This window comes from Oryx dammah, unplaced genomic scaffold (assembly GCF_014754425.2).
Source record: "Oryx dammah isolate SB20612 unplaced genomic scaffold, SCBI_Odam_1.1 HiC_scaffold_27, whole genome shotgun sequence".
In the NCBI taxonomy this organism is placed as follows: domain Eukaryota; kingdom Metazoa; phylum Chordata; class Mammalia; order Artiodactyla; family Bovidae; genus Oryx; species Oryx dammah.
In genome coordinates this window covers 82380631-82397503 of record NW_024070211.1, presented here as the reverse complement: position 1 = coordinate 82397503, position 16873 = coordinate 82380631, and the positions used below count along the sequence as shown (strand labels likewise).

Genomic DNA, 16873 nt, shown 5'->3' with positions numbered 1-16873 from the left:
GGGAAAGAAAGAGATGTAGAGATGGAAGGAAGGAACATGTCAGACTGTGGAAAAAATATTTGAATCTAGGTTAAAAATAAGTATACAGTGTTATTAGGCAAATATAAAAGCAGCTTTATAGGTTCTGGAAAAATAATTCAAGTTTTGATGTAAATAGTAATGGATAATTAAAAATCAATACAAACTTGTTGTTAGAAGGAATTGGTGATTATTTTCTCATTGTCTATCATAATGGAGTAGTTCATAAGTTAAGACTTGTAGGGAAAATGTAAACATTTCTATCTTTAAAATAACATTAAACAAGCAATTTAATTCAAGTAGAGACTGATGAATAAAAATTGATTCTAACCTCTGTTCACAAGGGAGAATGAGAGCTTAATTAGTACTCATAGAAAGGATCCAGGGAACCCCAATGCAGGCATAGAAAGTAGATTAGTTGGTAGTTCCAGTAGAGTTTTTAGAGCTTGTGTGTGTGTGTGTGTGTGTGTGTGTGTGTGTGTGTGTGTGTGTGTGAACAGAGAGATTGAGTAGAAATGCAGGGAAAGAGATTTACAGAGACTGAAAGCTAAAGAGATCAACAAATTACTGTTTTTTTCCTTTTATCTAGGGTAGTTCCCAATGCCACTTTTCCAAGTTTATCTGATCTAGAATAGCGTATTAAGCATATAGATATATTTTTTCTCAGTTACATTATCCATAATTTGAGATCTTTTAAAAATAAGTTTAATTTATTGAGAATTGAGGCTGCAGAGTCAAGGCATATAACTACCAGCCAACATACCAACAAATAACCTTGAAGTTAGGAAGGTACATTAAGAAAACTGTTTCTGGAATATTTTAATTCTTTCAATATTAGCCTATGCTTTATATATAGGCATAGCAAAAGTGTACCATTAGTTATTGGTTAAATTTAAGTAATAACCATAATTTTAATTTTTAATTCATAATTAATACACAAATCATGTAAAAATTTGAAAGTTTATGGCATTTTAAAAATATAATCTCATATATATTCGCACATATAAAATTACATATAATTTCATACATATTTATATTATGTACACACACTCATATAGCTTCATTTTCAGTTTAACTTTTGCCATGTTTCATCAAACACTTCAGAGAGACATTTGCATGTGATATACTTAAAGCATTTTATTTATATGTACTTTATTTGTTCTGTAAGGCGAATGTATACAAAAGAAACACCATTACTTTTCTATTCACTGTATAGCTATACTGTGCCAGGTCTTCCATGAAGTTTTAATAATAAAACAGTAAGTGAAGTATAGCTCTCCCCTCAGATACCTTGCAATGCAGTAAGAGAGATATTAAAGAAAACAGGCAATTTCAATGTGATCAGAGATAGAGTCAATTTAGAGATAGAGGCAAGGAAAGCTGCTACAGAAAGGCAGAATAAAGAAGGGCTACCTGATTCAAAGTTGAGGAATCAAAGAAATACTTTCCAGGGAAAATGTTCTCTAAGTTGAAACCTAAGTGGTCAATTTTGAAAACAAGCTATTGTTATATCTAATTAAATTTTAAAAATGTCTTTCACTATGATTAGTAGTCATATAGGTATTAATCTCTGAAATCAATGATATTATTTTAATAAATCTTTAATATCTTATTATTAAACCAATTGACATGTGTGTCTTTTACAAACAGTAGTGCCAGAAACAATGTAAGGGGAAGTATGATATAATAAAGAAAATACAAGTCATGACCCCTAACTAAAAAGCATTTATAGTCTAGCCATGGAACAAGCCTATTACCCATGAAATAAGAGTGGACAACACAAAAGAGTGTTGAGATGAAGGAACTATAATTGTTACAGAAAATCTGAGCTCCTTCAGGGTAAGAGTTGTGTCTTAATCATGTTACTATTGCTGGCTTGAGGGTATGTAGTTGGCAGTAGATAATAAATAAGGTAAATCAGGGCTGTGAGAAAGTCTATAGACTTGATGCTATAGAAAATAGGAAGCTGCTGAAAGTTGTGACTAGGAGAATGAAATAATGAAGCTGCTATTTAAAGAAGACTGGTGTGGAATTACTGCAGAGTCAGTGGGAGAGGTGTGGTGGAATACAGCGGGATGAGGCCAGAGCACTGAAGGGCCTGGGGAACGTGTGCCTGCACATATGGAAGAAAGATGGGACCATCACACCCACTCTGGAGAAAACACTTCAGAAAATGTCGACTTACATGAAGGGTCATAGAGTAAATAAAGGATCCGGAGAAAATGTGTTCTCAGCCTAGATAAATGTTTACTACTAACAGGGATATGGTAGATTAGGAATTTGGGATTAACATGTACACACTGTGTGTGTGCTAAATCGCTTCAGTCGTGTTCGATTCTTTACAACCCAAGGGACTGTATGGCCTGCCAGTCTCCTCCGTCTATAGGATTATCTAGGCTAGAATACTGGAATAGGCTGCCATGCACTTCTCCAGGGGATCTTCCTGACCCGGGGTGGAACCCAGTCTCTTATGTCACCTGCATTGGCAGGAGGCTTCTTTACCACTAGCACCACCTGGGAAGCCCCATGTACACACTACTATATATAAACTAGATAACTAACAAGGACCTTCTATATATATAGCACAGGGAATGCTGATTAATATTCTGCAATAACCTAAATGGAAAAATAATTTGAAAAAGAATATATAGATATACCTGAATCATTTTGCTATACATTTGAAGCTAACACAACATTGTTAATCAACTACACTCCAATATAAACTAAAAAAAATTAAAATTAAATGTGAACAAAAATTTTAAAAGTGTCTTCTCTATTAAAAAGAGGTAACTTGTTCTTTTAAGTAAGTATAAAAAATAATGATAGGGTCAATGGAAATAGAAGTCAGTTTGAGAAGAAGGTGATGATGGGTTCAACTTGGAATATTTCACATCTAGAGTGACCCTAAGATACACTAGAACAATTGACTAAGTAACATTTCAAGATATATGATGAGATAATGAAGAGAAAATACACAAGTATGCATCGGTGTATTATAAGCCTGGAAGTAAAAAAAAAAAAAAGTCATTAACTATCTCATTTATCTCATAACTATCTCATTTGTGCATTCAGTTAACACACATTTACTGAAATTTTATTACGTTCTTACAGTTATTATAATCATGGGAATCAAGATCTAAACATAGGCAACAACAGGCCTGCTCCCACAGAACACTCTAAGGAGATGAGAAACAAAAAGAAAATGTAGAGTATACCGCATGGTGATAAGCTGTACGGAGAAAATTAAATTAGGGTAAGAGAAAAGGAGTGTGGACAGAAATGGTGGTTTTCTTAATTTGTTCATTTATATTTAGGGGAGACTAGAGAAGAGCTATTTTAAAAGGTGATACTTGAACAGAGATGCAATGAAAAGGAAGGAACAAGGCTTACAAATTTCTGGGTGTCAAATGAACTATTCTGTACCAGACAGAACAAAGAGCAGGTGAAATGGCCCTAAGGAGAAAGTAAAGAGGTCATCTTGGCTGGAGCAGAGTGTCAGGAGAAGAGAGGAAAGGGTGAAGCACAGAGATGGCTGGGTCTGTAGAATCTGCTAAGTAACTTCATCTCTTTCAGGTTTTACCCTGGAGACACTGGAAATCAGAGAGGTATTTAAGCCAAAGCGTGACATCAACTAACTTACATTTTAACAATCTCACGATAGCTATTGTATCAAAAATTAAAAAAAATAGAAAGCAAGAGTGAAAGTAGATACATCCATTAGGAAGGCATTATAATAAACGTTACCATATGAGCCAGGGAAGCCCAAAGTCTTCTCTGGTAGCTCAGGCAGTAAAGAATCTGCCAGCAATGCAGGAGGCTGAGGTTCGATCCCTGGGTTGGAAAGATCCCTTGGAGAAGGAAATGGCAACCCACTCCAGTATTCTTGCCTGGAAAATTCCATGGATAGAGAAGCTTGGTGGGCTACAGTCCATGGGGTCTCAAAGAGTTGGACATAACCGAGCAACTAAAGCATACACACATAATAAACTAGGAGATGAATGACATAGCATAAAGGCGGGAGAAAGTGAAATGATTCTAGGTGGATTTTAAAGACAGAGTAAATGGGGTTCTTTGATGTTTTAGTTTATGTAATGAAATAAACAAAAGTCAAAGATGACTAACAGTTTTGACTGTAGGACCTAGAAGAATGGAGTTACATCCTGTGAAATGGAGAAGACTGGGAGAAGCAGGTTTGCAGGGAAATCAGAATTACTTTTGGATGTTAAATTTGAGATATAGACATATAAATGAAAATGCCACAATGTACAGTATTGTAGTTTAGGGCAATGACAAGGGCAATCCTGAAGACTGAATATTAGAAGTGGTTAGTGTAACATAGTATATGAAACAACAACACTGAAATGAGATTCCTTAGTGAATAAATGTAGACAGAAAGAAGAAAAGTTAAGAGTTGATCTCCAAGATGAATGAGAACCAGCAAAGGAGATGGAAAGTCAGTGGCCACTTAATTATTTGGATATCCAAAAGACAGCAGTTTCCTGGTAGTCATGTGAGGAAAATGTTTCCAAAAAGTTATTAATTGGATTAAATTCTGAGATGTATGTTCTAAGGAGAAAACCAAAACTTTACCAACATGTGCCCGTGTTGGTATGAACTTTAGTAACATGAAAGTAACATATGACCTCGTTAAGAAGTGAGTGGTTGGGATAAATGCCCAAATGGAGTTGCTGCAAGAAGTAAAAGGAGGGGAGAAATTAGGGACATTAAGGTAGACAATATTTTAAAGAATTTTTTATTCTGAAGTAAAACAGAACAATGAAGCAATTAGCTAGAGTGGACATAAGTGACCTAAAACATGCCAAGTGAAGAAAATCATAGAACTGAGCCAAGAAAAAAAATCATTTTGAACTGGAAGCATGTTGACTAATATGAAGTACAAGAAAGATAAGCAAGGAGAAAGGGGGCATCGTATTTATCAAAAAGGAGATCATTAATAAAAAGAAAGTTACATATCAAAAAGTTTGTGTTTATGTGTTTTTAAGGAGTACATCAAGGCTATATATTGTCACCCTGCTTATTTAACTTACATGTAGAGTACATCATTAGAAATGCTGGGCTGGAGGAAGCACAAGCTGGAATCAAGATTGCCAGGAGAAATATCAATAACCTCAGATATGCAGATGACACCACCCTTATGGTAGAAAGTGAAGAAGAACTAAAGAGCCTCTTGATGAAAGTGAAAAAGGAGAGTAAAAAAGTTGGCTTAAAGCTCAACATTCAAGTAAACCAGAAAGAAAAACACCAATACAGTATACTAACGCATATATATTGAATTTAGAAAGATGGTAACGATAACCCTGTATTCGAGACAGCAAAAGAGACACAGATGTATAGAACAGTCTTTTGGACTCTGTGGGAGAGGGAGAGGGTGGGATGATTTGGGAGAATGGCATTGAAACATGTAATATCATATATGAAACGAATCGCCAGTCCAGGTTCAATGCATGATACTGGATGCTTGGGGCTGGTGCACTGGCATGACCCAGAGGGATGGTAAGGGGAAGGAGGAGGGAGGGGTGTTCAGGATGGGGAACACGTGTATACCTGTAGCGGATTCATGTTGATGTATGGCAAAACCAATACAATATTGTAAAGTAATTAACCTCCAATTAAAATAAATAAATTTATATTAAAAAAAAGCCCAACATTCAGAAAACTAAGATCATGGTATCCGGTCCCATTACTTCATGGCAAATAGATGGGGAAAAAGTGAAAACAGTGGCTGACTTTATTTTTCTGGGCTCCAAAATCACTGCAGATGGTGACTGTAGCCATGAAATAAAAATACGCTTGCTCCTTGGAAGAAAAGTTATGACCAACTTAGCATATTAAAAAGCAGAGACATTACTTTGCCAACAAAGGTCCATCTAGTCAAGGCTGTGGTTTTTCCAGTGGTCATGTATAAATGGAGAGTTGGACTATAAAGAAAGCTGAGCGCTAAGAGTTGATGCTTTTGAACTGTGGTGGTGGAGAAGACCCTTGAGAGTCCCTTGGACTGCAAGGAGATCCAACCAGTCCATCCTAAAGGAGGTCAGTCCTGGGTGTTCATTGGAAGGACTGATTTTGAAGCTGAAACTCCAATACTTTGGCCACCTGATGCGAAGAGCTGACTCGTTTGAAAAGGCCCTGATGCTGGGAAAGATTGAGGGCAGTAGAAGAAGGGGACTACAGAGGATTAGATGGTTGGATGGCATCACCGACTCAATGGACATAGGTTTGGGTGGACTCTGGAAGTTGGTGATGGACAGGGAGGCCTGGTGTGCTGTGGTTTATGGGGTCACAAAGAGTTGGACACGACTGAGCAAATGAACTGAACTGAATTGAAGATATCGCTAAGATATCTATAAGTTATTTATATCTACTTCATTTATTTTTATGTTTTGTAGGATGTTTCAGGCACTCTTAATTGTCATTAGGATACAACGATAAACAACAAGAAGGAAAAAAAAAACTTGCTCTCACTCTTAGAATCTACAGATAAGGGATTAATTTTTCCTTAAAAATGTCAAAATTCGCAGTAGGTGCCTGATAACCTTTACTTCACTGGAGAAGGAAATGGCAACCCACTCCAGTATTCTTGCCTGGGAAATCCCATGGACAGAGGAGCCTGGCAGGCTACAGTCCATAGGGTCACAAAAAGTGGGACACAACCTAGCAACTAAATCACCACTACCACCTGTTACTCACACTCTTCTGTAATCCCTCCTCCTTAAGTATAGACTGAATTTAGTGACCAAGAGAATGTAGCAAAACTGATGGGATATCACTTCTATGATTAGGTTGCAAAAGATTCTATTTTTCACCTTACTAACAGACTCTCTGGTGCTTCCCTGAGGCTCAAGTGGTAAAGAATCTGCCTGCAATGCAGGAGACTTGGGTTCAATCTCTGCATCAGGAAGATCTCCTGGAACAGAGCATGGCAACGCACTCTAATATTCTTGCTGGGAAAATCTCCTGGACAGAAGAGCCTGGTGGGCTATCGCCCGTGAGGGTCACAAAAAGTCAGACGTGACTGAAGTGACTGAGCGCACGCAACAGACTCTCTTGCTTTCTAAGCTGGCATGCTTTGAAGAAGAAAGCAAACACGCAAGTGGCAAGGAAGAGAAGCCTCTGGCCAAAGGCCTCAAAGGAACGAATCGTGCCAACAGCCGTGTACTCGAGCTTCAAAACAGATTCTTCCCCATTCAAGCCTTCAGATGCTACCACAATTTTAGCTTAAACTTTGAGTGAAAACTTTGAAAGACTCTGAGCCATAGGATCCTGCTAGCTTATGCCCAAATTTCAGACCCAAAGGAACGTGAGGTATATGCTGTCCTAAGTTGCTGAGTTCTGAGGTAATTTATTTTGTTGACAGTAGAAAAATAATACAGTAATGAAGTGAAATACTTACCAATTGTTCCAATGGAGGAATGACATCTTTCAAGACATGCTGTGAATGATTTCTTCTGTGCCGGGATATCTGAAAAAATAGTGACATTTGATAACAATTATATAATTTATATTTAAAAAAAACTTTAAATAAAAGAGCATAATTTTATAACAGTGCACATGAAAATTACCATATTCAAATTCATTCAAAAGGTGAATAAAGTAAATTTAAATGGGAAGTAAATGTTTTGGACATTAACTAATTTGGATAAAAGGTGTACTCAAAGATGGCTGGCTGCAATGATATCTCATATTCCATGTGGTCTCCTTACCCTTTGACCTTGATAGCCTTCCTATCAAATGGTGGGGTGTATGCTGTTTCATTTTGAACTTGGGTGGACCTTTATACATGTTTTAACCAGAATGCATGGCAGAAGTGACATATATGACTCCAAATATTAGGGTATAAAAATACCATTCACTCCCCACTTGTTCTCTTGGAACCCTCCCAAATCATCCTCCTCTGCAGAAACGGCTCTGCTCCTGTTTGAATGTTCTTTCTGTTGTTGAAGGCTGGAGCCCAGTTCTCTGGGCACAGGAAGGATCATTCTCCTGCCTGCTGGGACCTGCAGAAAGGGGCTCCCAAGGCCAACACCCCTTCTTCCAGAGAAGGAGCTGAGATCTGGGTTTACTTTTATTTTTTTCCATTTCAGGTGTACCCTTGGGGACAGGTAAGGAAGGAAGATGAGGTCTCTAGGTAGTGTTGCAGTGTGATACTGGATATTGAATAATACATTTGCTGTTTTTTTGTTAAAAAGAAAAAAAGTCACCATGTTGGGAGGAAGCCCGAACTGGCCCATTCAGAGAGACCAGTTTTTAGCTGAGAGACTAGGTGAGTTTCCAGCAGACAGCCAACATCAGCCACTGGCCATGTGAACAAAAAATATCTTCATGATTCCTTCTTCTAGGCATTGAATCCCCACAGCTTTCAGGCCTTCTCAGTAGAGATATCAAACACTGCAGTAGCAACTCCTATTGTGCTTTTTCTGAATTTTTGACCAGATTCCATCAGCAAAAAAAAAAAAAAAAAAAAATCATTGTTTTACACCTCTATGTTTCAGAGGGATCTGCAATGCTGTAGAAGTAACTGGGACAAAATACTTAATATTGAACATTTTGTATTTATGCTGTGTGTTTATAAACTTAGCTTCTTTAGAGTTAATGTGCTATTAATGTCCATGTCTTCTGCTGTTATCCATATATATATAAATATACAAAACACACAGTAAGTGTTTTCAGAACAAATTTTCTGTAAATGCCTTATCTCTTCTCCTGAAGAAGTATCATAGACAGATTCTATAGTAAAAAAAAAAAGGAATTTATAATTAAAAATCATATTTAAAAATTTAAATAAAAGCTCTCATTAATAGTACAATTTAACTATAAAGGGATTTTCCAGTACTTTGCATAAAGAAGCGAAGGTGGTGGGACAAATCATTAGGAAGAGAAAGAAAGAGACAGAAATTGAAGAGAAAGAGAGAGAGACATGAGTGTAAGGAATCTTTAAGCACTATATCTAGAAAATAATTTTGGATGATTTTGGCTCTGTTTACCAGCACATAAAACAGACTGAAAAGATCAATTCAGTGCCAGCGAAGATTGTGGTGGTGGTGTTGTTCAGTCGCTCAGTCATGGCAGACTCTGTAACCCCAGAACTGCAGAACGCCAGACTTCCCTGTCCTTCACCATCTCCTGGAGCTTGCTCAAACTCATGTCCACTGAATCAGTGATGCCATCAACCATCTCGTCCTCTGTCGACCCCTTCTCGTCTTGCGTTCAATCTTTCCCATCATCAGTGTCTTTTCTAATGAGTCAGCTCCTCACAACAGGTGACTAAAGTACTGGAGCTTCAGCTTCAGCATCAGTACTTCCATGAATATTCATGATTGATTTCCTTTAGGATTGACTGGTTTGATCTCTTTGCAGTCCAAGGGATTCTCAAGAGTCTTCTCCAATACACAGTTTGAAAGCATCAGTTCTTTGGTGCTCAGCCTTCTTTATGGCCCAACTCTCACATCCTTACATGACTACTAGAAAAAACATAGCTTTGACTATACAGACTTTTGTCAGCAAAGTAATGTTTCTACTTTTTAATATGTTGGTGATGGCTTTCTTCCAAGGAGCAAGCATCTTTTCATTTCATGGCTGCAGTCACCATAGGCAGTGATTTTGGAGCCCAAGAAAATAAAGTCTGTCACTGTTTCCACTGTTTCCCCATCCATTTTCCATGAAGTGATGGGACTAGATGCCATGATCTTAGTTTTCTGAATGTTGAGCTTTAAGCCAGCTTTTTCACTCTCCTCTTTCACCTTCATCAAGAGGTTCTTTAGTTCCTCTTTGCTTTCTTCCATAAAGGTGGTGTCATCTGCATATCTGAAGTTATTGATATTTCTCCTGGCAATCTTTATTCCAGCTTGTGCTTCATTCAGCTTGGAATTTTGCATGACGTCCTCTGCATATAAGTTAAATAAGCAGGGTGACGATATACAGCCTTGATGTACTCCTTTCCCAATTTGGAAACAGTCTGCTGTTCCATGTCTGGTTCTGTTGTTTCTTGCCCTACATACAGGTTTCGCAGGAGGCAGGTAAGGTGGTCTGGTAAGATGCTGAGGGAATGGTATTCCCAAAGGAACAAAAAGCCTGATATAAAGACCGTGTGATTCTATTCAATCCCTGAATTCCATATTTGCTCCACAAAAACAATTATGAAGGCAGTACAGCCTTCAAGAGGCCATTCTCTTTCATGTCCTCTTCAGATGTGGTGTCCACGAAGGATGATGGAGAAGGAAGAGACTCCAGAAAGCCCAGCCAGAAACCCTGGAGAACAATGGATATGGGAAATTCTCCTAGAAAGAAGAGCCAGAAACTGTTGCTACTGCCTGGACAGGTCTCACAGGACCTGACCAGGAGGGCTAATTGTCACTTGCATCCAGTGACTATTGGTTGTTTATTGTTCTTTCCTTTATAAATGAGAGGATTTTTGTTTTTGCTTATTTTCAGGTATCAATTTCTTGCCCTAACATTGTCTGTTAGATATGATGGAGAAAACAGGATGAAAAGCTTATTTTTCTAGTTTGACATTCTTAATCCCCTGGTGAAAATTTGGACCTGATATAGAAAGCTGTTTCAGTTCAGTTCAGTTCAGTTCAGTTGCTCAGTCGTGTCCGACTCTTTGCGACCCCATGAATTGAAGCATACCAGGCCTCCCTGTCCATCACTAACTCCCGGAGTTCACTCAGACTCACATCCATCGAGTCAGTGATGCCATCCAGCCATCTCATCCTCTGTCGTCCCCTTCTCCTGCCCCCAATCCCTCCCAGCATCAGAGTCTTTTCTAATGAGTCAACTCTTCACATGAGGTGGCCAAAGTACTGGAGTTTCAGCTTTAGCATCATTCCTTCCAAAGAAATCCCAGGGGTGATCTCCTTTAGAATGGACTGGTTGTATCTCCTTGCACCCCAAGGGACTCTCAAAAGCTGTATACCATCAGAGATTCTGGAATTGGAGTTCAAGGCAGTAACTAAGTGAGGCTTTGGGTTGTCTCCTTTGAGGAAGTGAGTGAGTTTATTCCTAAGTGTTGGAAGACAGGTTCAAATTGATATATGAATGGAGGAAGAATCTGGAAGTCTCTCACCAGATTTTGTCCTCTCCTTCCAGGGCACATTTCCAGACTGCATTATTCAGCTTGCCTTACAGTTGAGAGTGTCCATGTAATAGTTTAGACCAAAAACAAATGAGTAGAAACAATGAGAACCACTTCCCTTTCAAGGCTATTAACCAGTGAGTGCTCCCCCCCACCACATTCTCTTTCTTGGGATACTAGCTGGGAATAAACATCAACTGAGGCCTTATGGGAGAATAAAAATGCAAGATGGGAGAATGCTGAATCACCAGGTCAAGAAAATCCAGCATAGTTCAGGAAAACTCACTTTGTCTTATTTAGTAAACTTTATTTTGGAATAATTTTATACTAAGAGAAAAGTTGTAGCGAGAACAGAAAGTTCAGGTAGGAAATGTCCTTTGAACTTTTAAATCGTGAGGAATAAACTTCTATTTTGTGGAGCCATGATACATTTTAGATAATTTTATATTTGTTAGCATTACCTTAAGTAAGATAACCATAACTGATGGTTAGTTAGTGTTGAAATCAAAGATCTTCTGCATAAGAAAACTATGAACAGAATAGCAGTTAATGGGAGAAATCCTAGAACCGAAACTTCATATCTGTTTTCATTGATACTTCAGCTTTGCAACAGGAGGATGTATATATATATATATATATACATGTATATTTAAGCCTCTTAAAGAACTAGGAGTTCATTTTATGTGACTATGTGTTTATAATTTAGTACTTTTAATTATTACTCATTATACTGGGAATTTAGTATTCATGTCTTATACTCAACTTACAATGGTGGGAGAATTCTGGGATAGGAGTTTTCTTATTTAAGTAAATGAAATGTGGAAAAATAGAAAAACCACAAACACAATTAGTGAATGACTGAAGCTTGGGAAACAAATTTTAATAGAAAGAAATTGGATCAGAAATGACCAGTTACTGAGCACGTACCACCTTTGAGGGAAACCTTTGGTTCCATGGTATAAACAAGAATTCAATACTGCCTGCCAACATTTATTAAGTACCTATTATTTGCTAGGCATTGTTAAAAGTGTTTTTGAATATACTAAAATAATTATTACCCAGAATTAAGAGATCAGAGACATATATTTTAAAAAGATAAACACAGACCTTTTAGGGAACTTTGAAAATCCACAGCTAGTGAAAGCATAGGTGATATTTTAATGTGGACTTCAGCCCTTAGTTATTGCACTTTACCTTTTTTCCAGCAATACAAATGTTTATGCATAAAAACAGTAACTAAATTTTGGGGGAACTACCGAGATCCCCTGTGTGCATAAGTGGATATTCGTAAGGTAGAAATTTGAGGAGACTTAAACCTATAAATTTGTACACGTTTATGCAGGAAGCTAGAAATCAGATTTTGAATCTGTTATGAAACATGTTAATATTGCTCTGGGGGAAGTAATATTGCTGATCATTCCTAAATCAATAAGCTAGCCAATCTATCATATTCAACCAAGTTACAAAGATATGGAAGAAAAGAAAACTTTCATCACCTGTCTTTTGCTTTAATGTCTTTCTCAGTTAAGTATTAGGTACAGAAATATGCTATTATGCCAAATCAGATTATGCTGACTGAGACTTATGATTTAGGAAATTCTTGATCCAAAATTGCTCAGTTGTCTTGTATGGATATCTGAAAAACTTAGAATGTTTCAAAAGAACTATCTTTCTGCAACATACGTAATTGAAATAATAATTGTAAAGAAAATTTGAAGTCAATCACATTCTCATGAGGTAAGTTTGAAGGGAAAAAACAGGATTCTCCTAAGTCATAGCATAAACAACAGAAAATCTTACAGTTTACAGAATTATTTATTAATAATTTATTAATATAATAGTATCTGATAATTTTTCAAAATTTTAAGGGACGACCTCTTAAGAAACATTACCACTTAAAACATTAGACTTTTTGTAGTGAAATGTAGATTATTTACCATGTTGTGTTTTTCTGCTTACCTGCTCTACAGCAAAGTGATTCAGATACACACACATACATGTGTCCGTGCATACTCAGTTGCTTTAGTCATACCCGACTCTTTGTGACTCTACGGACTGCAGCATGAGAGACTCCACTGTTCATTGGATTCTCCGAGCAATAAAACTGGAGTGGGTTGCCATGCTCATCTCCAGGAAAGAAAGTGAAAGTGAAGTTGCTCAGTCGTGTCTGCCTCTTTGCAACCCCACAGACTGTAGCCTACCAGGCTCCTCTGTCTATGGGATTTTCCAGGCAAGAGTACTGGACTGGGGTGCCATTTCCTTCTCCAGGGGATCTTCCTGACCCAGGGGTCGAACCCAGGTCTCCCACATTGTAGGCAGACGCTTTACTGTCTGAGCCACCAGGGAAAAGTCATCTCCAGGGGATATTCCCCATTCAGGGATCGAACCTGCATTTCCTGCATTGCAGTCGAATTCCTTACTGCTGAGTCACTGGGGAAGCCATAAATACATAATTTTTATTCTTTTCCACAGATGTTTTTATGAGCCATTCATTTTAGCCAACAAACATTTCATGTTTAGTACAGTCATATGCCAGTAATTTCTAATAATGAGTGCTTAAAATGTACTTGTTTGTTGACATTACGAAAAAAATATCTTATTAGTGTTGCAAATAAAGCACATACTTTATTTTGGACAATCCTAACTTTTTTTCCAGAATATCAGAGCTTTTAAAAGTACCTGACAACAAAAAACCCTATATCTTGTTTTGAAAATTGCTTTTGGATAAGTTTCAGAATGCTGGCAAGGTTAGGCTCCATTGTTTAATCTTAGGTCCTTTTCATTTTTGCAAGAATTGCTATCATTGAATTTGTTAAAACTAAATAACAGTCAAAATATTAGCAGTAGCTTGATACAAAATTTTTAATACATTATTTTATCTGTGAATTACAGAAGTATTTTTTCTGAGGAAGCCTGAAAATACGATTCTTTTTTATGTGTGTCTGCTTTCTTTTTTGTTTCCAAATATCTTAAATCATATACAGATCTTCCTTTTAAACATAAATGAACATGTATGTTTACCCATCACATATTTGTGTTCTACCCTGATTTTGTTGGCTTGTTCTTATACTCTTAAATTATGACATATTTATTTCAATATGATTTTACAATTCCCATTTGAGACTTTTATGAATTGCTACATCTCAATTCACTTCTAGCTTTTAAGCAGAAAGCAACCTTAAAATTTCCATACTTCTCTGGCCTATTTATTAAAGAATGTTACTTAACAGTTTCTTTTGAGGTGACATGGTTATGTCATAAACTGTTTTTTCTATCATGGTAGTCTGCCTCATGATAAACTAAGCTTTCATAATAAATAGTAGTTGTGTGGATGGCAACCCTTCTTTTGAGAGGAAAAAAAGTCAGACCTCATCTTTTTTCAGTGATGCCATCTTCCTATTGATTTATTTTTCCAGTAAATAGAAATGATTTGGGGCTACCATTGAAAAATTTTGAAAAACAAATATCTTTTGACTTGGATTTTTTTGAACTCAATATTAAGTTAATATATCACTGAAATTCTTTTAGATCAAGTCTATGAGTTTTTCCTTCTTTATCACCACCCACCACTCTTTCTACTTCCACTCCTCTAACCACCCCAGGTACTCCACTTTCTAATTCTGTAATGCAAAGTGGAAAAATAAAGTACTCAAGATGTGCAATGCATATTTTCCTTTAAATTTCTTTTTGTTCTTATTAGAATATGCATTATAATTAAGTTTTTCAGATATCTTTTCCTCCAAACAGAGGAATTAAAAAGTCACTTTTTCAGTGTTTTCATTTTGTTCTTCCATTCCTTTTTCTAAAATCTATTTTAAAAATATGAAGCTGATAGGTGGGACTAGTACTTGATATATTACACAAACTATAAAAATAACAGAATTTGAGCATATTATTTTCCTTGTGTAGGAGGGTCTACTATGAAAGTTATACATAAACATGAAACATTCCACATAGCTCTGATTTTAAATAGATTACCATTTTTGATGAAAGTTTATAGCTTGTGGCTTAGAATTGAAATAAAATCACTTGAATAAAAGCATTAGTTTGTTCCAACATTTTCACAGACATGTACATTTTCTGAGGCATACCTCCCATTAGCAACCTCCCTGGATACTTGGATGAAAAACAGAAATAAATTTGTGGTTAAGTTTAGTTTTTATCTTCACAGTTTCTCAAAAGTTTTTCTTCTTCTTTTTTTTTTTTTGGTATATCCCAAGTTTTATGTTGAAATCTTCATGTTTCACCAAAATCTTTTTCTTAGAGCTACTATAATCAGAAACTAAGGAAAGTTAGTGACACTTTTTTTGTGTGTGTGAATTTATGTGGAAAGGTAGTCAGTATTTCCTGTACTTACAGCAACTTAATTGTTTAGAGATAATAAATGTCAACACAAGTGATGGCTATATGTTTTCAATCATGTATATGTGGTAGGTAATTGCTTTTGAAAAAAAGGGGCACTTAAGATATAAGAACATTACCTTATCATGCATTTAATCATCTAACTTTACAAATATTTGTAGGCACATGTAAAATTTGTCCAGGCCTCATAATTATTCTACCCTTACTAAAAGTATCTTTCATAGTCCTCATGAGAAGTAATAAAATATACTGTAGAAAAACCAAATCTTCTGTTTTAATATTATTAATGTACCACGGTATATTGTTTGACAATTTGGTTCTCTTCTTCCATCTGCCCACAATATCATTCAATTACCATAGTAGGCATACATAAATGCCTTTCTTTTTCTATTTTTCCATAAGTCATTTTTGGTTATATATTGTCAGTCACCTAGAGCCAGACATCCTGGAATGTGAAGTCAAGTGGGCATTAGGAAGCATCACTACGAACAAAGCTAGTAGAGGTCAATTCCAGTTGAGCTATTTTAAATCTTAAAAGAAGATGCTGTGAAAGTGCTGCACTCAATATGTCAGCAAATTTGGAAAACTCAGCAGTGGCCACAGGACTGGAAAAGGTCAGTTTTCATTCCAATCCCAAAGAAAGGCAATGCCAAAGAATGCTCAAACTATCACACAATTGCACTCATCTCACATGCTAGTAAAATAATGCTCAAAATTCTCCAAGTCAGGCTTCAACAATACTTGAACCATGAACTTCCAGATGTACAAGCTGGTTTTTGACAAGGCAGAGAAACCGGAGATCAAATTGCCAACATCTGCTGGATCATCAAAAAAGCAGGAGAATTCTAGAAAAACATTTATTTCTGCTTTATTGACTATGCCAAAGCCTTTGACTGTGTGGATCACCACAAACTGTGAAAAATTCTGAAAGAGATGGGACCACCAGATCACCTGACCTGCCTCTTGAGAAATCTGTATGCAGGCCAGGAGGCAACAGTTAGTACTGGACATGGAACAACAGACTGGTTCCAAATAGGAAAAAGAGTATGTCAAGGCTGTATATTATCACGTTGCTTATTTAACTTATATGCAGAGTATATCATGAGAAATGCTGGGCTGGAGGAAGCACAAGCTGGAATCAAGATTGCCAGGAGAAATATCAATAACCTCAAATATGCGAATGATACCACCCTTATGGCAGAAAGTGAAGAACTAAAGAGACTCTTTATGAAAGTGAAAGAGCAGAGTGAAGAAGTGGGCTTAAAGCTCAACATTCAGAAAACTAAGATCATGGCATCTGGTCCCATCAGTTCAGTTCAGTTCAGTTCAGTCGCTCAGTCGTGTCCGACTCTTTGCGACCCCATGAATTGCAGCACACCAGGCCTCCCCGTTCATCACCAT

General features: G+C 36.8%; 1 protein-coding gene across 2 annotated transcripts in view; it reads right to left on the bottom strand.

The window, feature by feature from the left end:
• The window catches only part of ARHGAP15 (Rho GTPase activating protein 15), a 704757-nt gene that overhangs the window by 603147 nt on the left and 84737 nt on the right, over positions 1-16873 (bottom strand). For both annotated transcript variants that reach the window (XM_040228227.1, XM_040228226.1), the window contains exon 3: positions 7430-7498. In XM_040228227.1, the coding sequence (XP_040084161.1) occupies positions 7430-7498 (69 nt within the window). The remainder of the gene's footprint in view (positions 1-7429; positions 7499-16873) is intronic.